The 26863-nt window shown below is 47.0% G+C and overlaps 3 protein-coding genes across 6 annotated transcripts; all 3 read left to right on the top strand.

Moving 5' to 3' along the window:
* The first annotated feature begins 382 nt into the window (after positions 1 to 382).
* poglut1 (protein O-glucosyltransferase 1) lies at positions 383 to 3776 on the top strand. The gene is made up of 11 exons (XM_053888211.1): positions 383 to 528; positions 833 to 923; positions 1116 to 1259; positions 1333 to 1468; positions 1545 to 1666; positions 1759 to 1818; positions 2142 to 2241; positions 2324 to 2382; positions 2485 to 2652; positions 2783 to 2839; positions 2907 to 3776. The coding sequence occupies exons 1-11, from the start codon at positions 456 to 458 to the stop codon at positions 3061 to 3063; spliced, it is 1167 nt and encodes a 388-aa protein (XP_053744186.1). The 5' UTR covers positions 383 to 455; the 3' UTR covers positions 3064 to 3776.
* A 180-nt stretch (positions 3777 to 3956) lies between these two features.
* On the top strand, positions 3957 to 9910 carry timmdc1 (translocase of inner mitochondrial membrane domain containing 1). The gene is made up of 8 exons (XM_053881912.1): positions 3957 to 4119; positions 4689 to 5013; positions 5498 to 5663; positions 5778 to 5866; positions 6649 to 6716; positions 7273 to 7351; positions 9431 to 9541; positions 9615 to 9910. The coding sequence occupies exons 2-8, from the start codon at positions 4706 to 4708 to the stop codon at positions 9751 to 9753; spliced, it is 960 nt and encodes a 319-aa protein (XP_053737887.1). The 5' UTR covers positions 3957 to 4119; positions 4689 to 4705; the 3' UTR covers positions 9754 to 9910.
* Positions 9911 to 12707: 2797 nt separating this feature from the next.
* On the top strand, positions 12708 to 26861 carry LOC128748036 (ATP-binding cassette sub-family C member 4-like). Of its 4 annotated transcripts, XM_053846629.1 has the most exons (32): positions 12708 to 12916; positions 13007 to 13193; positions 15173 to 15283; positions 15560 to 15680; positions 15758 to 15982; positions 16047 to 16136; positions 18318 to 18481; positions 18726 to 18851; positions 19296 to 19545; positions 20068 to 20175; positions 20278 to 20367; positions 20420 to 20611; positions 20679 to 20773; positions 21003 to 21089; positions 21515 to 21611; positions 21672 to 21878; positions 21943 to 22080; positions 22220 to 22257; positions 22330 to 22448; positions 23111 to 23257; positions 23333 to 23412; positions 23489 to 23639; positions 23711 to 23830; positions 23891 to 24001; positions 24285 to 24385; positions 24453 to 24644; positions 24714 to 24869; positions 25765 to 25854; positions 25924 to 26096; positions 26157 to 26262; positions 26326 to 26460; positions 26534 to 26861. In XM_053846629.1, exons 2-32 carry the CDS (start codon positions 13114 to 13116, stop codon positions 26567 to 26569), a joined length of 3936 nt encoding a protein of 1311 aa, XP_053702604.1. In that variant the 5' UTR covers positions 12708 to 12916; positions 13007 to 13113; the 3' UTR covers positions 26570 to 26861. The 4 variants fall into 4 exon arrangements, with proteins under 4 accessions (XP_053702604.1, XP_053702435.1, XP_053702516.1 ...); XM_053846460.1 differs by having other exon boundaries at positions 25765 to 26096; XM_053846541.1 differs by having other exon boundaries at positions 12994 to 13193; positions 25765 to 26096.
* Positions 26862 to 26863: the final 2 nt, after the last annotated feature.

Here is a 26863-nt window from a genome sequence, read left to right as displayed (position 1 = left end):
GTGGATGTTCTATTAAACAGTTCAAATATTAGAATTAATAAACCTGTCCGTGTGATAAAACTGCAGAACAATGCAGAACAATGAATGACAAAGTGTATGCATATATATATATATATATATATATATATATATATATATATATATATATATATATATATATATATATATATATATGCACACACACACACACAGTATATAGGTGTCTGTAACCGCTGAATTGGATTAAGAGTGTCAACAAGTTATGGAATAAAATAAACAAGAAATGGCTCGTATTGTTGTTAATAACAGTAAAAGGTTAAAAACATAAGTTTCGGGTAACCAATCAGCGGCTAAGTAATGGGCATTAAGCCCCGCCTTTTTCCCAGCTCTGACCAATCCTGTAGCATCTTCGTGCAGAACTTCCGTAATCACAGTAGTAACTTACTTCAAGCAGAAGCAGCTTAAAAGCCCCAAACATGGGGTCGTTTTGGACGTGTGGTATTTTAATGCTGGCTCATGTCTTGGTCAACTCCGCTACCGGAGCTTCAGGTATTTCTCTTCAGGGTTAAAGAGCTGGCGCCGTTGGTGTTGGAGTCATCCATCAGCACACACGCGAGCTAACGAGCTTATGCCGCCTGGTTTCATGCGTTGCGTTTAGATTTAGATGCTGAATGTTGCGTCTTGTGTGTGTTTTTGGCCACGTCTCCAGAACAAGTGTCATTACGGAGTGAATAGTGTTTGTTTGCTCGCGTTTATTCCGCAGCCGTTTGTACTGTGGCCACACTAATAATAGCATCTTCAATAAGTAGTGGAAACAGTGTGTTTTAACTGTGGTTTCATTGGTCTGTTGAAGGAGAAAAGTGGGGCAAACTCAAAGACCAGATCGCTGATGCGGTGAAGGGTTACACTCCATGCGTGTCTGCCGGCTGTAGCTGTCACCTGAGGTGAGTAGCTGTGTTTCCCTGGTCAGTTCTAATCCTCACTGTTGGTGAGAGGTTTTAGTTAAGACTGACGGTACTGAAGGAGTTAAACCTATGGAGATGGCTTGCTACCCAGCACTAGGCTTAACTGCACCTGATACTGGAATCTTGTTCACACACACTGCCATTGTTTCGTGGTTTTCATCTTTGTTTCAGTGTTCTAAAAGCCGATCTACGTCCCTTTGAACGAGGCATCACTGAGGAGTTTATGGCATCAACTGTTCAGCGGGGGCTCGGCACCCACTACCAAATCATCGGACACAAGCTGTACAGAGAACACACCTGCATGTTTCCCGCCAGGTAGAGGCATTTCTCCTTTTGATAAGAATGAACCACGTGAGATGACAGATGAAAAAGCTGTGCTTGTTTTTAGGTGTAGTGGTGTTGAACACTTCATTCTGGAGGTGATTGAGAGGTTGCCTGACATGGAGATGGTGGTGAACGTGAGGGATTACCCTCAGGTCCCTAGCTGGGTGCAGCCCACTCTGCCGGTCTTCTCTTTCAGTAAGGTCAGACTCTCTAACCAGAAACAAAACACATCAACCGTGCGTCAGTGTCCCTGACTTTATTTCGGATGGGCCACAGACTGCGGACTACCAGGACATCATGTACCCAGCGTGGACGTTTTGGGAAGGCGGGCCTGCTGTGTGGCCTATATACCCCACTGGACTGGGGCGATGGGATTTGATGAGGGATGATCTGAAAATGTGAGACGATTGACAGGAGATGTCTCCTGTTGTTCAGATCAAATTCTGCGACTTCTTTTCCTGATTCAAACTTTGATCATGATTTGTTTCAGGTCTGCAGCCTCCTGGCCCTGGAAGAAGAAAGTATCAAAGGGGTTTTTTAGAGGCTCCAGGTCAGTCTGCACAGTGGCCACGGTTACATTGACATTTCCTGGGAACCGAAGTATTGCCTTAGTGTGGCTTAGACTTAAACATGTATATTCTCGTTCCAAATTCCCAGTCTTTTGCCTTGGTATATTCTCACTACTATGGAGTACACAGATGAAAGTGTTAATAGTTCCCCATGATGTATTCTGACTTCCATCTACCTGTCTGATGGACGAGCATTACGTGTCCGGCACTCAACGTAGCCGCAAAAAAAAATGTTTTTGGACTGGGCCACTGATCATGTCTGCACCTCCTTGTTAGACTGAGCTTGCTTTTGAATCTCTTCCAGAACCAGTCCAGACCGTGATCCCCTGGTGCTTCTTTCCAGAGAGAACCCAGACTTGGTGGACGCAGAATACACAAAGAACCAGGCGTGGAAGTCCGATAAGGTCAACTGCCGACACAAATGGTCTGTAGAGGCCATACCAACCTGAACTTAATGGATTTGCCGCCTTCTTCTATTGTTTTCAGGACACCTTGGGGAGACCTGCAGCTAAAGAAATCCCACTCGTGGACCACTGCAAGTACAAGTACGACTAGTGTTATTTTCACACACCATTTTGGTAGTTAATGCTCTGTAACCTGTAAATGAAAATGCATGTCGTGATGCTAAAAGTAAATTTCCGCTGCAGATATTTGTTCAACTTCAGAGGTGTCGCGGCCAGTTTTCGCTTGAAACATCTTTTCCTGTGTGGCTCCTTGGTGTTTCATGTGGGAGAGGAATGGCTGGAGTTTTTCTACCCGCAGCTCAAACCTTGGGTGCACTACATCCCAGTCAAGCAGGATCTGTCAGACCTCAGGTACTCGCCCTCCTTGACAATGTGACACCTGAAGGTGAAGTGCACATACAGTCATGTGGGGAAAAGAAAAGAATGGTTGTTATGAAAATAAAGAGTAGTTTAGACGTCACTTGTGTTACCTGTGTTACAGGGAACTGCTTCAGTTCGTCAATGAAAATGATGCCGTCGCACAAGAAATTGCCACAAGGTGCATCAGATTTGACTTCAGATGTTGTGTTTGGATCCTAAAATGTACTTTCTAAAATTTCCGTCAGGGGCCAGCAGTTCATTCAGGATCATCTTCGGATGGAGGACGTGTCCTGCTACTGGGAAAGACTCCTCACCGAGTACAGCCGGATTCTCAAGTATAAGCCACAAAGAAAGAGCAGCTACAAGCAGGTTATTCACAAACCCAGCAGAACAGAGCTATGAGAGGTGGTTATTGATCTGGGGCCGGGCTGAGTATGAAGCGACGCCCTCGGGTTACTCTTACATTCCTCACTGCAGTCCAGGGGGCTTATTTTGAGGAAATAAATCACCATTCTGTAAGGTGCTAGGCAGCATTGAAGGTCTCCTTTAAAAACAACCGTTGGCCTTAATCTCACAAGAACCCTACATTGTGCCTTAGTTAATGTGTCACTGTCATTTAAAAGTGTGGTGGAAATAGAAAGTCAACTTTCTGCTTCGAGTCTCACAGATCATTTTCAATGACAATAAAATGGAGGTTTGTTAAACTATTGTTGACAAAAGAATGACCATTTAATTCTCATCTCTCTAGTTCCACCACTGCATTTGACTCCTTTACTTCATTCGATAAATTTTACTTTCCTGTGTAGCACTGACACCCAGCGGCAATTGTATGAACTGCAACCCCACATTTCCGCCTTGTTTGCCTTACTTGAGGTGACCTCTCTTTCCAGGTAGTGAGCAATAGAACGTCCGTGGTGTTTTTATCTGACTTTAATGTGGCACAGCTGTTTAACATGAAGAAGTGGATGAATATGTTGTAATATTCACATTTCTGCCACTGATCCAGGGTCATTACTGACGTGCAGATGTCTTTTCATTCCAATAAACACAGTTCTTTTGTCATTTATTGCACTTGTCCCTGAATTAATACATGTTAATTTATTCTCTTGGCATCACAAGTGAAGTATTCAGTGTTTCACTTTTTTACGTTACTGGCGGACCGATATGAAATTGACCTTTCAAAACAACTTTACATATATGTCTATCTTTCTCTTGAATTTGTACAGAAACGTGTTCGCTTTCAACAGTCCTCCACCACTGCGTGGCGCTGTTTCCTCGGTGAGAGTTTAGCACAGAGGGCAGAGTTCAAGCTGCCGGTAGAAACACGCCACACAAGGACACATATGCGACATGACGTCCAATAAAATTCACATGCACCGGTGATAAAATATGGGAATCTGACCAGGAGCCGGTCATAGAATAACCTCCATTTGTTCTGGAACACCTTGTTTTGGCCTGGTAAGCTGCATTTTATCCTTGACAACGTAGCATGCTAACTGCTAGTCGGACCAACAAACTATCCTGTATTCTGCGTGAACTGCAGAATCACACTTTTAGATTTTACGGTACACTGTAATCAGCATAGTCACAACAATCTAGACGGTGCAAACAAAGACGCGTTGACATTCTTAGGTTTTAATTTAGGTTAAAATAATGTCTCGCCCACAAGCACATACATAACAACAGCAAAACACACACATACAACCTGCGTGTATGTCAGTAATTCTTGCTTATTTCTGAATTTGTTTGCTCTCGAAATGTGTGTGTTCTGTCAAAAACAATTTGTGCAGCTGATCAACCTTTACATGCAGTTTTACTCAAAACAGAATGTGCACCAACCTAATGAAAAGTGTTCCTTTTTGCACTCCTTTCTTTTCCCGCATAATGGCTTGAGTGTGATGGTCAGACTCTGTGTTCTGTGATTCACCACTGCATGACAGCTGGGCGCTTGGGGCTGTTTGTTTTGAAGATGGAGCCCAATTTGAATCATCAGTTTGTTTCATCCATGTGTTCCTTCCTCTCTCCAGCCGCCAGCTGAAGCGTGATGCATCCAGAGCAGCCTGGACCAGGTCGTCCTCTGTGGAGGCGACTGGCAGATTCAGGCCCTGGAGGCACGTGGAGCACCGGCCTGCTGCAGGGCCTAATCCAGTGCGACAGACCTTTTTCCTTCTGCTTGCCGCTCCCCAGAGTCCATGCAGCTGACGTGGCTTCTGCCCAGCCCGCACAGATGTCCTCTCCTCCGACTCTGGCTCCTGCACCCATCCCTCCCACCAGCTCCCTGCCAAAGACAATAGGCAAGCCAGAATTCCCAGACACAGGATGGGATCGCATCAAGGACCTCTTCGACCGAGAGTTAGTAATTATTTCCCAACTTCCAACCTAAATAACTTGCAAGTCGGATCAGAGCCTTCGACCCTTCTCGCCGTGGTCATGGACTGGTTGTCCCTCTTCCTTCTGGCAGGAGGCTACGGTCCATCCAGACCAAAACCTCCCGTCACAGGAACAGGGCTGTCAGACTGATGAATTATTAGTTACTTCTATTATTATTGTTATGTTTATTCCTTTTTGTTTTATGTAGTTATTTATTTTTATAATGTTTTGATCATTATTGCGTGTTATTCCAAAGCACTACCCGAGTTGGTGGATCCTCACCAACCTCGGCAATAAAGCTGATTCTGACATGGAAAAGGGACTTACAATTACATGAAGGTCGCCTTTGAAAGCCTTGAATACAAATCTCATTTAATAATTTCTTCTAATCTAATGAAAACTGATGACGAATTACGAGTTACTCCATGAGCATCGCCGCATCTCGTTGTTCTTTGTCGCCCTCTAGTGTTTCCCAGAAGTATCCCGAGGAGCTGACCAACGTGCTCAAGGGAGGTCTCTTTGCTGCAGTGGCAGGCATGATCTACGGAGGCCTGCCGGCTGCGCGCCATGCCAAAGAGAGGTACATTAAGCTCAGCCAGGCCGAGATCTACTCCAGTCAAGTGGAAGCTGTGGTATGTTACAAGTGCAGTCTGTGAGAGGCAATGTGATCTCTCAGTTATGTGGTTGAATTTTACTATCTGACCGTATTTTGAGGCAAGCTTGTCCCTTCTGTCCGCCCAAATCAGCGTTCCGCTCATAATGCCGCTGTCCGAGGATTTGTGAGGTATGGAGTGAGATGGAGCTGGAGAGTCTGCGTCTTTGTCACCATGTTCAAGTAAGTAACTCTCAGTGGTGGAGTCACTTGCTCAGTCCCTCCAGAATTGTTTTTTTTTTTTGGCCACAAATGCCTGATTTTTTTGTCATTTATAGTTCTAGAACAACATGATGGGAAATAAGGAGATTTGTAAATTGTAAAAAAATAACAAAAAAACGAGTATTGGTTTTTAGCCTAAAAAAGCTCCAGGCTGCTGTGATTTTAACAAAGTATGCTTAGTAGCTTTGAGTGTTTCAAATGCAAAGAACACACATGCACAAAATAAAAAATACAAATAAATTAATGTACATGTTTAATAAAAAAGATGTGAAAATAAGTCCCATCTGTTCATGGTGATGTTCCATGAATAGTTTCCGGGCTGACAGTGTGTAGTAAGTGCTGGTTGTTTTGCTATGGAGGTCCTCACAAGGGCGGAGCCTGACGGAGGTTTGGATGGGCGGAGTCTGAGAGGTGAAGGTGGGGAGTTATTAAAACAACAACAGCAGCTGCTGATCTGTTCCACAAGGTCGGGATGTAGAGGGTCAGAAATATGCTGGAGAGAGATGGATCTGGGGGTCAGCCATGTTTGTTTACGTCCACCCGTATAGTGTTCAGGTGACGCTGCACTATACTACTTCCGTTTATTCTACATTTCAATCATGGGACTTTGGACATTTATGAATTTAATTTAACTACCTTGGTCAACTGATTGACTCCTGAAAAAGCTTTCCATTGGCACATTATTGGTGTGAAAAGTTGCTTGTGATTTATACATCCTGAAGTTGTCCTTCTTCTCTCTGTAGCTCAGTCAGCACCGGCCTGTCTGTGTACCGGGACAAGTACACGCTCAGTAACTTTGCAGCTGCTGGAGGTATGTCCTGTCCTTTTCCTGCTTTGGTCATGTGCTGCCCCTCCTACATTCTTCTGCCAGCTTTCTACATGTGTCTCAGATCAGGTCAAGAACAGTCAGCAGAAATATGTCTGTCTTTAGCTTATCAATAGTTTTGGACTCAAACACTGACTTGTGTAGTCAAATCTACTGTCAAAACTCTTTCTCCACTGTAAGTGAACCAGAGTTGGTTTTGCTTTTATCAAATACATGGTGTGTATGGCGTTGTCTGCTATAAAATGTTTGGCCTTGAACAACTCATTCAATGACACCTCGCATCATGTGTAAACCAAGAGCGCCATCTAGTGGCCTGAAAATTTTGACCCTGTTTCATGAGACCTCATCTACCCATCGCTACTGTTTCAGATTCATTTTTGTCCAGGGATCCAAGTCTATTTTGATGTATCCACAGATGCTGCCGTCGTCTTGTTGTGTGGCATTAAGTCATTGTGAGGTCAAAGTAAGAGATCTCACGTGAAGCTTGTGCAGAAGACTGCGGAGAACCTTGTTCCTCATGCGCCCAACTCTGTTTGTTCAGCTGTGACAGGAGGACTGTTCCGTCTGAACCTGGGTCTGAAGGGGCTGGTGGCCGGAACCATCATTGGAGCTGTCCTGGGGTAAGGTCCCTGACTCACGTCTGCACTTGTATTTGTGTTTATCTTTAAGCTTCTTGGGCTCATGTGCTCGTCCACATCACTCTGGAAGCCAGCTGCGTCCCTCGCAGCTACCCACTGTTAGCCAGATGAGCCCCCTGCCCATCCCCCTCTTCTGTGCTGGCCGCCAGAGGGACTCATGTGCACTGCAGAGGGTCATGTATTGTGTGTTAAAGCAAGCGAGCTGTCCAGTGCTGCAGCTGCATCCCCTGCCTTCATACCATCTCTGTTATTCCAGCATCTCCATCGACCATGATGGGATGTGAACCTTTGCTTGGTCTCTCAGCTGAAAGCCAACCCCCTCGGCCCTGGTGCGCCTGTGTATGGGTCCGTGATCCGGTCCTGTTGCCTGTGTTCCTCGCTGTTTGCCTGAGTGACCAGCCACCTGGAGGCCGCGATGTGTTCAAACACCTCCTCTCTCTGAGCCAGGTGCACAAAGGAAGGCAGGCGTCTAATCTGATAGCACATCACGCTCCAGATCTCCTCCCAGAATGGTCCGGTCCGGGCACAAAGCCCAGCTCATGATGGACCACAGATGAAAGGAATGAAGCAGTGAGCGAGATGATAAACAAGAGCGAAAGCAGCCGTCTCGTCTCGTATGTTACGCCTCGCTGACCTTTGAAACCGTGACTGCGTCCACTGATCACTTTTGTGTGTGAACTCACAAAGTAAGAAAGTTAGTCAATGTCATCCTCTTTCAGCGTCCAAAGGCTTCCTTGTGTCTAAAGTCTATAGGAGAGCTCTGTAGTCTTCATGGTCAGGTGCATGTGGTTGTCTGTGAAATCTGCAATTCAGCAGGTCAAATCTGCCAAACTGTTGGAAGTGACTGGTGAGGTTCCATCAAGCGGTGTCCTTATTGTCAGAGGCCACCAGATGGCGCTCTCTGCTCTACATTCTGTGGACTTGAACAACTATTTAAATGAAACCTCACATCATTTTTGGTGGGCTCTGAAAATAAGGTCACACTTTTATGAAGCCCCATCAGCTCATCACTAACTGTTGGCTGTTTGCTGCCATCACATGCAGTTGCATTGGGAGACTCCTGCGGCTGCCATCTTGAAAACAATCCATGGAGCCCTTGTTGCACCTCTTTCATCACTCGCTCCCAGCCAAAAACACTCGTCTTCTCCTTTCGAGACATCAGTTGGCCTTGGTTAGAGTCTCGCTGCGAAGCCTGTCTGTGCTGCTACTTTCCCCGCAGAGTGAGTCGCTGATCAGTGGCCCTTTACAGATGACTTGAACGTGCTTTTGTGACGTCCGTTCTACTCATGTTATCAGAGCTGTGGGATAAAGGAAGAGAGTTTTGTGTAGCCGTGTGTGTTGCAGAGTGATGTATACTGAGGATCTGCTACAGAACTTGAAATAAAATGGAATTATTTAGAGTTAAAATAACATATCTAGGACATAATGTCCTGGTGTACTTACACTTTTTCCCCAGCGAGCTCATTGTTTTATAATACATTTGTTACAAAATTTGAGGCAAACTTTGGTTCGACAGCCCCTCACTGGAGTCGTACGGTATATAATGTGTCATTGCATTTGTGTTCAATAACCATATTTAATCTACTTACACAAGAACAAATCAATACCTTATGAAATGACATGAAACCATGTGATCATAGCAATGACATATATTTGTCATCGTGAAGTCCAACCAGCAGCAAGTCATGTTCATGAAATTCACTAAAATAAAAGAAAAAAATGCAGTTGATCCAAACTGTTGAGAAAATTTGAAACACTGTTCATGTTATGAATACAATTTGAAGTAAAATAAATAGAATAGAATGTCTAAATGTCAAAAAACAAGAATAATATACATATATTTTCAAAATATAAACAAAAGAAGCTATAAGTTGTCCAGTCAATTCAATGACACACTTCTGCCACCATATGTGGCCGTCTCACATCCCAGAGGTGTAAAACGCAAAACTTCTAGTGGCCTGTCTCGCGGCCCAACCTAAGAATCTCGGCTTTAGAGGCCACCTTAAAGCTGAAGATTGCCTCCAGTGGCCGCAGCAGGTTTGACATGTTGAACTTTCTCAGGATTCCCACTGGAGCTGTGATCATGGGCATGCAGTCACTGGGCGGGGAGGATGCCCGAGAGCGCAGGCGGCGGGAACGCAGGGAGCTTTACCAGCTCAAACTGGCAGAGTGGTGAGTGTCAATCATCGCTTGACATCTGTGTTAGGAACACAAAAAAAAAAAAAAAAAACGCGTCTCACCTCAGGAACTCGCGTCTGCAACTGACAGACGAGCTCATTGGTGACCTGGACTCCAGGACTCAGGAGACGCACAGTACGGACATGCAGAAGATCGAGGAGCTGCTCAGGCTGCCTCGGAATGATGGAGAAGCTCAGGACTCATAGACGGATGAGTGGGAGGAAGCGCTGTGCTCTGGGGTTCTGTGTAAATAACCCGCTTGAAATAAACAGAATGAACAACTGGTCTACAGTCTTGAATAAAAACCATGTGATGTGATATTGGGTCCCTGGAGGCAGAGTTCAATATTCTTATGATGAGACATAAAATAGATTTTTCATGTATGGGGTTATCATGAGCCACCCCCTCCATTGACCCAAGATGCTGTTGTGTCAGAGCTTTATCAAGACTCACCTTTGCAACCTGGATTCCCTCTTTGATCTTATACTGTGGCCATGACTGTTATCAGCGAGGCTTTATGGAACAGGTTAAACGCCAAAGTTCAGTGGGCTGCTTGGGGTGAGTGACTGACAGTGCAGCCTGTGGTCGATCTTGTGATCTTCAGTCAAAGTGCAGTAGATCATCAGGTTAAAAAGTGGTCCACTTCCCAGGTGCTTTCTTAAACATTGGCCCACGATGGCGGCGGCGAGTGGACTCGTAGTGAGTCTCCTCTTTACCTTCAGGGCTCATCAACAACTAGGTCAAACGTAGCGTCGGTCCCTGGTGTAAACAAGATGTGGCGCTGGCCCAGCTGGGGCCCGGAATGCAGCTGTCGACACAGCGCATGAGTGTAGCCTACACTTCACATTGTCATGTTTTTCATCAGTGTTGACAAAATGGAAAAAAAAAAAAAGGTCTGACCCAGTCACATGGCCCAGTCATGAAGGGGACACAAAACTAATAAATAGAATTGTCACCTTAAAATAAATAAATAAATTACATAACTGATCACATGGCGCCCCCTGCTTGTCGCCCTCTGAAACTGCTATCTATGCAGTTACAAAATAAAATTTTTCAAATTTTTTTTAAAAGTTCAATGGGTTCATTGAGTCATTGTCTAAGTGAGAAGCTTTTTCATTTCATGTCGGCAGATGAAAGTTCCTGTTCAACAAAATGAGTTGATAACAGTGCCGATGATTCAGCCGCTCACCTGGAGGTTTGCAGCGGTACCTTCGGGGGGTTTCAAACATTCTTCATCTGACTGAACCTCAGGCATGCTTGACGCCTCATTGTTCCTCCGCACCTTCCTATAAGGCACGAACACAAATATTCAAAATTCAAATGAGCTTGGGTGGGTAAACGGTGCCTGTGAGACTGCAACTGAAAACTGTCACTTGGCTCTGATAGCGCAGACTTCACCGGGACCCTCAGGGGTTGTTGAACAGGACACGTGGCTCTGCTCTGTGGACGGGTGCACAGTGGTCCGACCTCTTCAGGAGGCAGTTGCTCCACACCAGCTGCTGCTCCCATTCGTTTTCATTCAGACTCCGCGCTGTTATCTTAATCTGCTCAAGATGAACTTGTGAACAAGCCTCACTGTGTGTGTTGGTTTGAGTTGATGAGTGAGACCAGAAGAATGGAAGTAAACACGGGCCACATTGGAGCTGCGTTTCCTTCCATGAACTACCGCACCCAGAGTACGACTGTGGCACTGGGTAATAAATGCTGACTCAGAGCTGCGTCCTGCTAATGTTCTACCAGACAGGCACGACCTTCTTGGAAAGCTATGTACAATTCCTTTGTTTCGTTTCCAAGAAAGTAAAGGTTTAATATTGTCCTGTCCTCACTGACCTCACTCGTGTGAAATAGGTCAGTTCAAATTCAAACTTTCGATCCTGTTTAATGGCAGTGAAGACGAGGTCACTCGCGATGAACAAAAAACTCTTAACGTTAAACTCTGCTGTTGATATAATCTTTTAAGAACACATCACGATTAATGTGTGATTAATCGCATCTTAACTCTACTGTGCGATTCAATGAGATTAAAAACTTGAATGAATAGCTCTGGTTTTCATAGAAATGATGGTTACTCATGTAACCCAGGTTCTATGAATATGTGCGTAGCCCTCTAACGGCCTTCGCTATTGGTTAATCCACATCGAGGCACTGTCCTCGGCCTGAGACTTCGCCCAGGAAGGCTCCACTCACCACGTATAACTCTCCCCTGCTCCCGCCGCTCTGCTCCTTTTGGAACTCAGAGGAAACAGGCCTGCCGGGCAGCCAGTTAGAGGGCCACGCACATATTCATAGAACCTGGGTTACGTGAGTAACCATCATTTCTATTTCATATGTGCGTAGCCCTCTAACGGCCTTCGCTATTGGTTAAAAACCGCGGCGAAGGCCGTAGGGACTAGTTCACTGAAGGCGAGGCGAGGTGAGTCAATGAGGACGGTTCCCTCTCCTTCGCCTGTCTTGTCTCCTGCTCTGGGCAAGAGGAAGCAGGTGGTGCATTGGTTGACAACATTCCAACCTTGTGTTCCTTCCAGAACACTCTTCTCTCACTCCTTTTGCTCTTGGAAGAGGATGACGTTTATTGTGCAACCCTTCCTGCTTCTTTCATGAATAAAGCCAAATAACAAAAAAAAAAAAAAAAAACAATTGGTCCATCTCCAGCTGAGGTGTGCCGCCCGTGCTCCCTCAATGAACTCTCCATTTCTCTCAGATATTTTCCAGGATCCTTGAAAAACTACCAGGAAAAAAAAAGTCTTCAGTTTCAAGACAGACAGGTTCCTCCTCTTCTGCTGCAGCCTGTCACCCCATCTGTAAGCAGCAATCCATCTTTCCACACACGTGTCTTGCTCAAGTTTTCATGAGCAAACGGACACGCTGACAACAGCAGATGCAGAAAAACAATATGAAAGCTGTGATGACTTTATGAGCATTGAGCAGGTGAAACTAGTTCCTAAACACACGCTCTTCCATCGTTTGTGTAGTGACACAAAACACATTAGCATGCTGAAGAATTATTTTGAGCAAGATGGAGTCAAGTCCCGGGACCTGAAAGTCCCTGCTGGGTACATGACATCGGACTTCTCATCATTCCTCGCGCTTGTTTCCTGCCCTCGGTAGGTGGGGCGCCGTCCTAGCCTACCGGTCATATGACGTCTCCGGAGCCCGGATGACTTGTATTTTTTCTACTTCCACTGTGCGTGCGTCCTTTGACTAATTGATTTCATAACTAGTATCTGGCAACACGTGATTCCAGCTCAGGTCCAAACGCCGAGGCGAAGCGCGCGTTATTAATCCAGCGAGAGCGTTCGCTGAGATGCTGCCTTCAGGGACTGTTGGGAATTTGCGGTGGCGCGTGTGAGGTCGGAGAATCATTCACGGGTGAGTAGAGAACAGCGAGTATTATTCACTCACCAGCGCGGTGAACTTTTAAACCCCATGACGGACTACATTAACAGCGGGATTTCGCAGTGACCCTGGCGTCTTCGTGAGCTCCACGGCAGCGCGGTCAGGTCGCGGAGCGTTGACTCGGCGATGCTATTGGGGCGCAGTAAGTGGCGGAGGTGACCTGAAAGCAAATGGCCATGAAGAGTCCGAAGAAGGCCGACGGACGGAACCCGTTTCTAGGGGCCGGTTGTTTGTCCAGACTCTTTCTTTGGTAAGACCTTCTTCCTCAACTTGTACTTCTCTCAACGACTTGTGCGCCGGTTTTAAAAATCAGATTTAAAGCGAGCAGTGCTCTTGTTGCTGTCCATCTGCACTGAACAGCTGCTTGATATGTGTTAAATGCATCAATTGTGACTGTGATGGACTGAGATTCCGCAGGAGGGGCGGGCGCCACAAGTTAAAGTGACCATGGCGCCTTTTTCTTTCATTCCCATACTTGGCCCCCTGACAAAACGGACATCGGGGGCCCGATTAACCTTCTTAAATCATTAAACCACTACTCCTCCAGTATATAAATAAAAATAAATGCGTCTTTTATTACAAACATTAAGAGAAAAATATGGCATTTCACTGCTGTTTAGTCGACTATCTGATGCTTGCTGGGACAAAACTGGCATCTTTTATTTTGGAAGTTCCCTGAGGAAATACTATGCTTCATTGTTGCAACGTTCCAGTCGACATCTTTGAGGCAGAAGAGCAACGTTGGCCCGGGGTCACCCCCTTCACTCGGGGGATTAGCGACAGCGGCGTGTCAATGCAGTGACTTCAGCTGGTTACCAGCGTTCTGTTGAAATGGAGCACTATCACTGTCTGGCATCTCTTGGGGCCACGCCTGCTAAGAGCATGGGGAGATCAAAGTTATTTTCTGGTCCACTCTGCCTGCAACGAGCTTTGAACGACACATCACACAAAACACAAAGTCACTTTGGAGGCCAGTGCTCTCACGCCATTAGAGACAGACTTCATGTGTGAGAACCCGATCAGAAAATAGCGTTGATCTCTCCATTGACTCCTGTTCATATTTTTGTTAACTTAGGTCCCATGAGGTGGAAGTAGATGGGCGTGGCTTAGGCTCCCCATTAGCTCTTAAGGGTTAAGGGTTAGGTGCCATAGTTTTGTCAATGATTCAGACTGACCTGTTGGAAATGGGCGTACTCAGAAGTGCCCTCATTTTTGGGGCGTTCTGTGGGTTTGCTTGGATTTACAGACGTTTTTAGGATTTTCCCAATCATTTCTAAAACTTCCGTGGAGAGGTCACATGACTGGCGAAAAAGGAGAACAAGTCAGAAAATGACACACCCCACTGACCCCATCACTGGTCCATCACTGGACAACAGCTGATCCGTGGCAGATCTGCAGGGGTCATTTAACCCCCCGCCATGACGTTGTAAATTAGGCTCTAGCTGGACACACCCCCAGACAGCCTCAGCTGCCTCGTATATCTATCTATCTATGGAGGGTTTTCATGGCGTTGATAGTCAAAACCGGACGTAAGCCTGATGCCGATAACCAGCAGGTCACCACTGCCTACTCACTGATGAAGATCCCAAACGGCTAATTCCCGCTGTGTTATAAAGGTCGGTTTGTTCGTGAAAAAGATTGGAAGCATCTCCGACTGCTGGATGTTTGCACCAGACAGGTAGAAGTTGTCAGTGGAAAGTGTGTACTTGTGGGGAGTGAAGCTAAACCAGGATTTATGAGACAGAAACCAGTAGAACATCCATTCCAAAGTGTCAATAAAACGCTGTACATTCATTCAGTCAACAGGATACTTGCAGCTGATAAACTACCCAGTACTCTGAATTAATTTGACTCAGCATTGAAAACAACAAAGGAACATTGAATATATGCAGTTATATTTTAGCAGTAGATGAAGTGCAGCATGGAAAACAGATTGGACTGTGCTAACAAGATGGCTGGGACAAATACGGGGCCAATATTTTTGGATGAACTTTTCTCTTGCTCCTTCTCGATCCCTGACACTGCATTCAAGTTTGAAAGTGGCGTTGAAAGAAACCTTTGTTGCCTAAGGTAGAACAGTAGAGTGACCATGGGCTTCGTGTTTTATGTGAGAGTGGCTGGAACTTGACTGGAAGCTGAACCCTGAGCTGGGCTGACTTGAGTCCATCAGGTAGTTCCAAGCTTCTTTGCGGTCTAATATCTATACATCTTTTTTTTCATTGCGCAAAGCTGGCTGAGCCCACTGATGCATCTTGGACGCAAAAGGAGGCTGGAGCAAAGTGATATGTACGCTCTTCTTCCGGCAGATGGATCTGGGAATTTGGGAACCACCCTGCAGAGGTACTTGGGTCTGTAATCTATTATCAGTGGATGTTTTTTATTGGCACAGTTTGCGAGGGAAGATAAGACGGCTTGATGGTCAAGGATCCCCCTCATGGCTGCTGGAGGAAATTGTTGTTCCAGCCCATGGAGAAGCTCATCACAGCCTTGCGGGCTGCTGTTGAGTTTCTCACATACGACATGCAAAGACCTGACTGTTCAAAAATTTCTCCGTCAGCGAGAGAAAGCAGCTCAGTGGTGGTGAAGAGCCAAGACTGATCAAGGTTGTGCCCACAGATTATGGGAGAAGGAAGTGGAGAATGCAGCCAAAGAAGAGCGAAAGCCAAAGCTGACACGAGTCCTGGTCAGGTGTTTTGGCCGAGCGTACGCAGTGGCCGGAGTCTTCGCCTTCTCACTGGTGATGATAGTCGTATCGCCAGAACAGAATGGAGCACGTACGATGTTTTGCTAACTGGAATAAACCTTGCCATTCAGGAGGCGCTAAAAGTCGTCCAGCCGCTCCTCCTGGGAAAAATCATCCTGTACTTTGAAAATTACGACCCGGGTGACAGTTCCAGCCTCTACGCCACGTATTGTTACGCGGCCGCTATGTGTGTGTCCACCTTTGCTCTGACCATCCTCCAACACCTCTACTACTACTATGGACAACGGACAGGCATGAGAGCCCGGGTGGCCATGTGTCACATGATCTACAGAAAGGTGGGACACCTGGAAGTGTGTGGAGCTCAGAATCATGGGCTCATTCATGGGTGTCTTTGGCCAGGCTCTGTCGCTGAGTGCGGAGTCGATGGGACGAACCACCACGGGACAAATCGTCAACCTTCTCTCCAATGACGTCAACCGCTTCGATGAGGTAAAATAAACCCCAAATATCCATTTGGAAAACCCCATTGCATCTTTGGAACCCAACCTTTTGAGCTGGATGACCTTTTGAAGGATTGACTCTGCAGAACTGAGCCCTGCCAGAGTTGATTCAGCTTTTTGGTTTGAATTTATCTTGTGCTCCTTCAACTTGAAGTACGCTACGCTTGCAAATCAAGTGCAACGTAGCTTCCCAACTGACGGAAACGTCTGTCTAAACGTCTTGTCATCGGATAGCGGAGGCTATTGTAGGGTAGATGAGGCTTCATGAAACAGTGTCCTGATCTTCAGAGGCCACAGATGGGGCTGTCTGCTGTAAAACTAATTCAATGAAGCCTCACATGACTTTGAAACCAAGAGCGCCATCTAGCGGCCTCGGAAAATGAGGACCATCAGCCGACGGCATGCTGCCTCACAACTGCGGGCATCTGTGGCTCTTTCCTGACAGGACAAAAGCTGGTATTTGCAGTGGCTTTTCATCGTCCCACTGCAGTCTAAGTCTGGAAGACACGTGTGTTTGACTAACCACCAAATAGTGGCGCATTGCAATAACAGAGCACAAAGGCCAAACAAAACCTTTCCAGAATGACTGAGTTTGACCATGAAAATTGCCTTGTGAATAATAAGCTTCTATGGAGAATCAATAACAGAGCAATAGAGCCTTTTGTGTCTCTTATTTTGTCTGCTTCATTCGCCTTTCCAGTCTGTTGACTCTGATTCTGGAACACAACAGTCTCACTATTGTTTCTGTTAGGGAGGCACCCAATGGAAACTATGTGGCCAAAGCTGAAAACTTGGCTGAATACCAAATACAACCAAATATCCAATGTGGTTTTTACCATTTTTTGGAAAATAGTCAAGAAACAATTCACCAACATGATTGTCAAAAAAGTCAATGTTTAGATGATTTAATATTTTTGATATACACATGTATTACTTGACATACATTGATAATTTTTGTATGTTTCAGTCTTTGCTTTTCACAAACAATTTCCCTTTACATGATAGGCTTATAACATAAACATAGAGCTCTAGATAGTTTGGTTGAACACTCATTGCAAACTGAAGATTATTGTTACTCTGCATGGTGTTTTATGGCATCACACGCCACGATTCACTGAAGCCGAATGTTGCTTTTGTGGCACACATTTTTGGCACCACGTTCCCAGTTTCTGTCTATTCTGTACATGAGTGATGACTAGTGATGGGCTGATGAGGCTTCATGAAACAGTGTCCTTATTTTTAGAGCCCACTGGAAGGCACTTTCTGAACATCTGACATCTGAACATTGTTTCTAAGCCCAAAGCTCCGTCTGGCCAGTTAGGTCCAAGTCCAAACATTTTGCAGCAGTCAGCGCCATCTGGTGACCTCTGACAATAGGGACACTGTTTCATGAAGCCTCATCAGCCGATTACTGTGTCGCTTCACTTCTGCTCACTGTTGATGTACATCGTGACCAATCACAGGCGACTTCAAGAGAAAAAAAGAAAAATATAAACGGAAACTCCTCAGCTTCTTGCCTTGGTTGATGTGCACTCAAGTGTGACCTGTGCTGTTACACTGCCACATGCATGTGCAACTGGTGTGTGTGTGTTCATCGTGATATAACTCCTTGTTTATGCAGCATTGTTTATTTTTTTGTTTCCCTCCTGTTCAGGACACATAACTTGAAGGGTCCGTACGCCTGCCACAGGTAGCCCAGGTTAAAACCCAGATTAGGTTAGGTATAGTAAATGTATGTACAATGAGTTATTGACCAGTGAGCATGCAGTTGTAAGTTCAGTATGAAAATAGTAGTATATCTTGATGTATGACTGCAGAGAATGTCAAAAGGTTTCACAACCTCAAATGACTTTTCAAATGTGAATCACGCAACCTCGACTCCACTGCCATGGAAATTCTCTGAATCATTATTGCATGTCTTGCATGTCAAACCAACTGACTTTATCTGGCTTCTTGTCAGCTGCACCTCCATGACCCTGTTGATCAGCGAGCTGTGTCTCATAGTTGCCCTGGTGTCACCCTCCAAAAGCAATGCAAGTGTGAAGGAGCAGTTTATTTTTGTCACTTTACCACAGACGGAACGGGAGATGGATCACAAACTCAGCGTGTTGCAGTCAAATGCACTTGATCTCGTGTCTTATGTTCCCTGTGTTCTTGCTGGACTGTCCAGATCATGCTCAACATGCACTACCTGTGGGTGGGACCACTTCAGACCCTGGCCATCCTCGTCCTTCTGTGGTACATGATCGGACCCTCCTGCTTGGCTGGAATGGCTGTCGTCGCGCTCATGATTCCGCTGCAGACCTGCTTTGGAAAGCTGTTTGGGATCTTCAGGTGTGGCACACGTGAACTTGCACAACAACATCTATGCTGCAGGGTTCACACGGTGGTGGATTAAGGTTGCACAAGTTGTTTCCCGGATCATGACTTGCTGGAACTCCCTGTACTTTGTTTAACCACTGACTGAAAACAAGCGGATTTAACGCAACATAAAACAGTACTGGCAGTACCGCGGACCCTGGACCTGGTGTTTAAGAACGAGGATTTGTGTGCCATCCCTGCTTGTTTTCCTTTGCAGGAGTAAAACTGCGGTCATCACAGACAACAGGATTCGCATCATGAATGAGGTGGTGTCTGGAATCAAGATTATCAAGATGTACGCGTGGGAAAGGCCTTTTGCCGCCCTGGTGACGGAGGTCAGAAGGTAGCTGTCTGTTCATAGAAGACACATCTTTTATACAGAAATGACTTCAGGAGGTTTTCATGTTGTTGTTTCATCACAAAATCCATTCAGAAGCAGATTTAGATTTCAGATGACTTCAAAGGACTAAGGGCTTAATCAGGGTCCCAGGTTTAGGTGCCGTTAAACTGCGCGTGTTTCTACATTCTTGAGACAGACTGCATGAATGAAGTGGCAACAACTGCCTGGAGCAAAATGTAATTTGTTGCATCTCTGATTTTAGGCACGGTCGAGTGTGAGTTAAGACTTGTGCTAGAAATGTGTTTAGGCAGAACAAAGCTAAATGACACAACTATGAGGTGCTTATCGGGCCTATGCAGGGGGCCTCTTCAGTCATGGCTACGGCGGTGAGATCAGGTGACCAGTCTCTTGTGTGCAGTGCTGATCCCTGTGCCGCCTCCTCTCCAGGAAAGAGATCAGTGAAATCATGAAGAGCTCGTATCTGCGAGGGCTCAACATGGCTTCCTTCTTCGCCGGGAGCAAGGTCATCCTCTTTGTTACGTTTGCTGTCTACACTCTCCTGGGCAACGGCATCACGGCCAGCAATGTTTTCGTCACCGTTTCCCTGTACGGAACCATCAAAGTCACAGTCACCTTGTTCTTCCCACTTGCCATTGAGAAGCTGTCGGAGACGATGGTCAGCGTTCGCAGGATCAAAGTAAGCACAGCGCCACCGTCGCCAGTAGTGAGCGGTAGATGAGGTTTCATGAAACACTTGAACAAGTAATTGAATGAAACTTCACATTATGTCAAAACCAAGTACGCCATCTGGTGGCCTCTGAAGATTAGGACACTGTTTCATGAAGCCTCATCAACCCATCACGAGTCACAAGTGTTGATCCTCAAGGTTTGCGCAACCCGCTGCTGAGGACGTGGTTTGATGGGAGAAAATGAAACGTTAAATTAGGAAGGGAGTGGTTTAAAGGGGATCCATGTTGTGAGGAAATGTAACTGGGTCAGTCAAGTGTTGGGTTAGAACAACAAGCTGTTTCAAGTACGGCTTTTACTCTTCTGAAGAAAGAAACTTCCTGGAAAGAGTCAGAGGCCACAGACACACCCAGTCAAACACTTGAACAATGTCGTCATCTGTGGCAGATAAAATCATGGAGATGGAAAGGTCTGTGAAAACCAGTGTTTCGTGTTGAGCAGATTTATCAGCATTTTACGTGACACCTTGCAGAATTTCCTGCTCCTAGAAGAGACTTGCGGAAGGAAGGCCAGCGTGCAGCTCACAGAAGACAAGGAAAACGCCATCGAGTTGGACAATGTGACCTGCTACTGGGATGCGGTGAATATCACTCAGCCACTTGAGTAAATGTACTTTCTGCCTGACTCAAGTTCTCCCTGAGAAGCCAGGTGATGATGACTGAATGTTTTTGCTTCCGCACAGAGTTTAGATGCTCCATCTCTGCAAAGTGTCTCGCTCACCGTGACGTCTCATCAACTCCTGACGGTGGTTGGGCCGGTGGGAGCAGGGAAGGTGAGGCGAATCCGCCGCTGTTGCGCTGTGTTTGTAACCACCTTTCCTTCAGTCGTCGCTGCTTAGCGCCATCCTGGGGGAGCTGTCTCGCGAGGCCGGGACCTTGAAAGTCAGAGGGAGAATTGCTTATGCCTCTCAGCAGCCCTGGCTGTTCCCCGGATCCATCCGGAGCAACATACTCTTCGGCAGAGAGCTGGACCCAAAGAGATACAAGCAGGTCCTCAAAGCTTGTGCCCTGACAAAGGTCAGCGTGGAGGGAGTGTTGCCTCTAGCAAGGACAAACATAGGCAGCCGTATCCTCTGACTTGCAGGACTTGGAGCTGCTACCGGATGGAGACCTGACGCTTATTGGTGACAAGGGTGGCACACTCAGTGGGGGACAGAAGGCTCGAGTCAATCTCGCCAGGTAATTCACCGCTGAGATTTGCTGTCCCCGCCAAAAGCTGCGCCGGCTTCAATGTGTCCTCACAGTGTTGTAAAGCCCTGAAGGAGCACTCCAGAACACAATAGCAGAACATTGCCACGTCACGCCTTCTGCTTAGCCGCCTTTACCTGCATGTTGTGTTTAAGAACTTCCAGCTAGACGACAGGAACCCCCCTCTCTTCTCTCTTACTAATGAAGACAAACATTCCAGAGCTGTGTACGACCTGGCGGACATCTACCTGCTGGATGACCCTCTAAGCGCCGTGGACACTGAAGTTGGAAAACACATTTTTGAACAGTGAGTCTCCAGCTACTCAGCGATGCATGTGAACATGTGTTGTGCGTCTCGTACATTCTGTATGGCTCAGGTATGCGTCTGCTTCTCAGCCAAACTGCTCCAGTGAGCCGTAAAAGATGTCGGGTGAAGTCAACAGAAGCATGTTGCTGAGCAATGTCATGTCCTTCCAGGCACTTGCGTTTCTACCTGTGAGCAGTGAACTGTAGATGAGGTTTCGTGCGACAGTGTCCTGATTCTGTCTGCTGTGGAATGTTTGAACAACTCATTCAAAGAGACCTCACGTCATTTGCAAACCAAGTGCGCCATCTAGTGGCCTCTGAAAATAAGGACACTGATTCATGATGCCTCAGCTACCCAGCACCACCTGAGACGATCATCTCTGCATATAGCGAAGCTGATGTTTTTGGCATCTAATGTGTTTTCAGGTGCATCAGTGGCCTCTTGAAGAACAAGTGCCGTGTGCTGGTCACCCACCAGTTGCAGAATCTGAAGCCATCAGACCAGATTCTGGTTCTTAAGGAGGTTTGTGTTGCAGCTCAGGTTTGTTGTGCTTATGTCTGAACCTGACCTGATCTTTCCAAGGGTCATGTGACGGGCCTGCATGCCCTCAGCGAGCTGCAGTCCTCCGGCATAGATCTCTTGCCTCCCCTGAAGAACGAGGATCATGAGCGGTGGGGTCGAATGGCCGACATGGACCGTGTGTCGCTGGTCAGCCAGCGGACCTCTCAGTCCCAGTGCTCTTATATCAGTCTGCTGCCACCAGAGGGCTCCTACTCGGAACACCTCCCTGTAGGCTGCCATGTTCTCCTGACCGCCAGGGTTGGAAAGGTCAACTGACAGTTTCCTTTTGCAGATGGAAACGCTGCGATCCATGGCAGAGGAGACTCGTGAGGCTGGGAACGTGGGCTTCCACATTTACGTCAAGTATTTCACAGCAGGCTGCTATCCACTGGTCCTGATGATGATTGTCCTGCTCAGTGTGGTCGCTGAGGTCAGTGTCGATTGGGGTCAGCAAACCGGACCTCAAAGGGCCGGGGTGGTCCATGTTTTTGTTCCAACGCAGCTTCACCTCTGAAGTTGCTTGTGTTTGTCACAGTTTGGTTAAGAATGGTGGTCTTTTTCCTGGGCAGGTGGCGTACATTTTGCAGGACTGGTGGCTGGTTTACTGGTAGGTACCGGCTAAGTGAAACCAGAAATGTATCTGTGTGTCTTCTCCTCAACATCTGTGGAATTTTGGCAGGGCCAGAGAAGAAATGCATGACAACTCCTCGGTCGCTCTACAGACTATCAGCAATAACAACATCACCCTCCGCTCAGGCCCCGAAGTCTCGCTCAGCTTTTACTTGAGCATTTATGCAGGTGAGCGTCTCTTCACATGAATCTGTTTAGATTTAGAACAGGCCTTTGTTCCGATTCTGATGAAGGCTTGATGAAGCTTCATGCCACCAGATGGCGCTGTCTGTGGTAAAATGTTTGGACTTGAACAACTAATTCAATGAAACCTCACATCATTTGGCCGCTGAAAATGAGGACACTGTTTCATCAACCCTTCAGATACGATGAGAAAAGAAAACACGAGGCAGGAGGAGGGAGAAAAAAGCAACTCTCACGCTCCTGTCAGGACATGAGCAACATGGAAGACAGTGAGGATATTGGTGGGGAGCCGCTGGCAGTCCGCCCTGAGGGGGAGGCAGGCACGATAGGGGCCAAAGAAGGGGTTGGAAACGAGAATGAAGACTCAGTGATGGGAAGGGAGGAGGCCCGTCCTAAGTAATGCAGTCCTGAGACAAATAACTTTCACAAGTTGTATTTAGAATTGAAACAGCGAGGTAATTATTTTTTGAGGTTCAACATACAACTACTAGTTTCGTACCGTCAATCTGGCTTAGTGAGGGTCACATGAAGGAAGGGTGGAGGGCGGCATGTGGCCCTGGTGGCCCCGAGGTCTGGTGCAGCGACATCACTTCTGATCCTCAAACAACATCATGTGAGTCATGTGAAGGGCTTCTGTTTCTCCACAGGTTTGACATTAGCCGCCGTGGTCTTCGGTTTTATCCGCAGTCTCTTGATATTTCATGGGTTGGTGAGGTCCTCTCAGAATCTCCACAACAAGATGTTCAGCAGCGTCCTGCGCACGCCGGTTCGCTTCTTCGACGTCAACCCCATCGGTGAGTGCCCCCCCTTTCCTCCCACCCCGACCAGTGAGGGCCCAGCCAGTTGACGGGGACCGTGGTCTTTCTCAGGGAGAATCCTCAACAGGTTCTCCAAGGACATCGGCCAAATCGACTCCATGTTGCCCATCACGTTTGTGGACTTTTACCAAGTGAGTCAGTGAGATTGAGATGTTTTTTTTCCTCGATTCATCTCATCCACATCCATGACTGTTTGTGCCGTTGTAGCTGTTCCTGCAGAACGTTGGTGTGATTGCTGTGGCGGCGTCAGTCATCCCCCTCATTCTCATCCCGATCGTTCCTCTGCTTTGTGTCTTTCTTTACCTACGCCGTTTCTACCTCTCTACATCACGAGAAATTAAGCGCCTGGAGTCCACAAGTGTGTACGCTCACGCTCCGGGGCTGGGCCTGACAGGGAACCTCACTTTCTTTTCCTGCTCCGCTCCGCAGCTCGAAGTCCAGTTTTCTCCCACCTGTCGTCCTCTCTGCAAGGGCTGTGGACCATCCGAGCGTTTGGGGCTCAGCAGCGGTTACAGAGAGACTTTGACGCGTATCAGGACGCACACTCAGGTTCAGACCACCTCCACTGAATCCCTTTATTTTGAGCTCATTTTTATTCTCTTGAAATAGAGGTGTGGTTCCTCTTCCTGATGACTTCACGGTGGTTCGCGCTTCGTCTTGACACCATTTGCTCCATATTTATCACCATAGCAACACTGGGCTGCATCATATTCCGGGACGGTGAGAGCTGTTCTGCTGCATACTGTTAAATACTAGTGATGAGGCTTCATGAAACAGTGTCCTGATCTTCAGAGGCAGACCACCTGTCTGCTGTAAAATGTTGCACTTGAACAACATACTCAATGAAACCGCACATCATTTCTGAACAAAGAGCGACATCTAGTGGCCTCTGAAAATTAGGACACTGTTTCATGAAGCCTCATCAACCCGTCACCATAAGCACTTTCATTTTTAGCAGTCAGGAAGTAGTTTTATTGATTTTATGGCTGATTTTTCTGTTCAGGTCTGGAGGCTGGAGAGGTGGGGCTGGTGCTGACTTATGCTGTGACACTGGTGGGAAACTTTCAGTGGACAGTGAGACAAAGTGCAGAGATGGAGAACATAGTGAGGACCTGAGGATGGCTGCAGCCCAGGGGGAACCTGAACTCACCCGAGTTGTCTTGTTTTCCAGATGACCTCAGTGGAGCGGGTGGTGGAATATACCACTCTGAAGAGCGAGGCCCCGTGGCGAACCCACATACGTCCGCCACCTCAGTGGCCAGCTCAAGGCGCTGTCACGTTCAACCAGGTGAATTTCTCCTACAGTCGTGATGAACCTCTGATACTCAAGGGCATAAACGCCACGATCAAAGCCAAGGAGAAGGTAAGCATCTGCAGCAGCAGACACAGACTTGACCAGCGTCAGTTGAAAAATGTCTCCGGCGGTGGTTAGGTCGGGATTGTGGGTCGGACCGGGGCGGGGAAAAGTTCGCTCATCGCTGCGTTGTTCCGACTGGCCGAACCTCAGGGGAGCATCTACATCGACGGAGTTCTCACATCTGAGATCGGCCTCCATGACCTGCGGCAGAAGATGTCCATCATTCCTCAGGTAGACTGCGGAGTGGATTCTGACTGAGGCTTACACTTCCTGAGGCCCCCATTTCCAAAACATACCGACACTTTTGTCTGTCTTTTTCATCACTGCCTTCAGTAGATTCAAAAAAGATTTTGGAATATTTCTGGTCAAAATGTGGACAGACCCCTGCACTCCTAGACCCTTGTTAAACACAATGCATCCAAGATTTATATTAAACCAACACAAACTTTCAGCCAAATAAAACACCTTATGAACTCCATCAAAAGTCGCCATGTTGGAGGCACATGGTGGCTGCGCAATAGACAATATTTCTGCAGTAAAACCTTTCTCATTCATAGAACATAACCTGCTGAACACATGAAGTCAGCTCTCTGTCATATATTAAGAAACATCTAAGGCTGCCTGCTGGCAAAGTTGCAAGTCTACTGGAAAGACTGGATTATTGGCGCAAAAGACTTTGACTCTGGCAATCGTTCATCTGCCAAAAGAAATTACCATTCAGCGAGTACCAGATGTTGTCGGAGCAAAGTGGGCACTTAGTAGTGATGGGCTGATGAGGCTTCATGAAACACTGTCCTTGTTTTTTGAACTCACCAGATGGTGCTCTCTGCTCTAAAATCTTTGGATTTGATCAACCATTTCAATGAAACCTCACAACATTTTGAAACCAACAGCACCATCTGGTGGGCTCTGAAAATAAGGACACTGTTTCATGAAGCCTCATCAGCTGGAAAGTGAAAATGAAGCCAAACCAGGTTCATCCAAATTTGTCAATAAAATGCTCATGTAAACTCATGAGGTTAAAGACTGCTATAGTTGTTATGTAGTCATGGAAGAGAAGACATATCTCTTTATTGAAGGAAAACAGCACTTTTCAAACCCGATTCTCGGTTCTTACCACCGACAGGATCCAGTTCTGTTTACCGACACAGTGAGGAAGAACCTGGACCCATTCAACCAGCTCAAAGATGAAGACCTGTGGAGGGCCTTGGAGGAGGCGAGAACATGGAGCCCATTTGACATGGAACTGGAGCGCGAGAACGAAGCCCTTGTGCTTTTGTTGCAGGTCCAGCTCAGGAACGTGGTGGAGGAGCTCCCTGGGAAGCTGGAAACAGTTCTGGCCGAGTCCGGCACCAACTTCAGCGTGGGCCAGAGGCAGCTGGTGTGTTTGGCCAGAGCGGTCCTGAGGAAGAACCGCATCCTCATCATCGACGAAGCCACGGCAAACGTGGATCCCAGGTGACGTCGTCACTGGAGCTTCATGTTCCCAGCGCTGACTCGGCGTTTGCCGTCCCGCAGGACGGACGAGCTGATCCAGGAAACCATCAGAGATAAATTCCGGGACTGCACCGTGTTCACGATAGCTCATCGCCTCAACACCATCATAGACAGCGACCGCATCCTGGTGAGTGGAGCAAAGGTCTGGATGACGTTGCAGGACACTAAGGCCTGGCTGCTGTGCTGTCAGGTGCTGGATAACGGGGGAATCGTGGAATTGGACCAGCCACACCATCTGCTGCAGAACAGAGAGGGCGCCTTCTACAAACTGGTGCAGCAGCTGGGGCCAGTGGAGGCAGCCGCTCTCATGGAGTCAGCCAAGCGGGTCAACTGCGGCTTCAGTCGCTGCTCTGAGTGACTGACTTGTGGAACTAAACGCTGTGTTTTCACCCCCACAGGCGAGTGGTGTAACGCCAAGTAGTGATGGAGTCTGATCCTCACAGAGAAGGACAGGACTGCGGCGTCCACCCATCACCAGTGTTGACACTCCAGGACACAGAGCTGAGGAAAACTTCCGCGTCGGGAGCAGCCTGAAGGGCCTGCTTTCAATTATCACGACTCTGGTATCTGCTCTGCATTCCAGAGGAACTTTACTGGAAAATGAACCAGCCCACAACCACCTGAGGGCGAGTGTGAGCTCACGCCTGTCTTCCCCTGTTTTTTTTGTTTGTTTGTTGGCTCGGTCCAACACTGTGAATTTGTGAATTAAAAAAACCAAAAAAAAAAAA

This window comes from Synchiropus splendidus, chromosome 1 (genome assembly GCF_027744825.2).
Source record: "Synchiropus splendidus isolate RoL2022-P1 chromosome 1, RoL_Sspl_1.0, whole genome shotgun sequence".
NCBI lineage: Eukaryota > Metazoa > Chordata > Actinopteri > Syngnathiformes > Callionymidae > Synchiropus > Synchiropus splendidus.
Note: the sequence above shows the minus strand (reverse complement) of the source record. Positions and strands in the feature narration are given on the sequence as shown.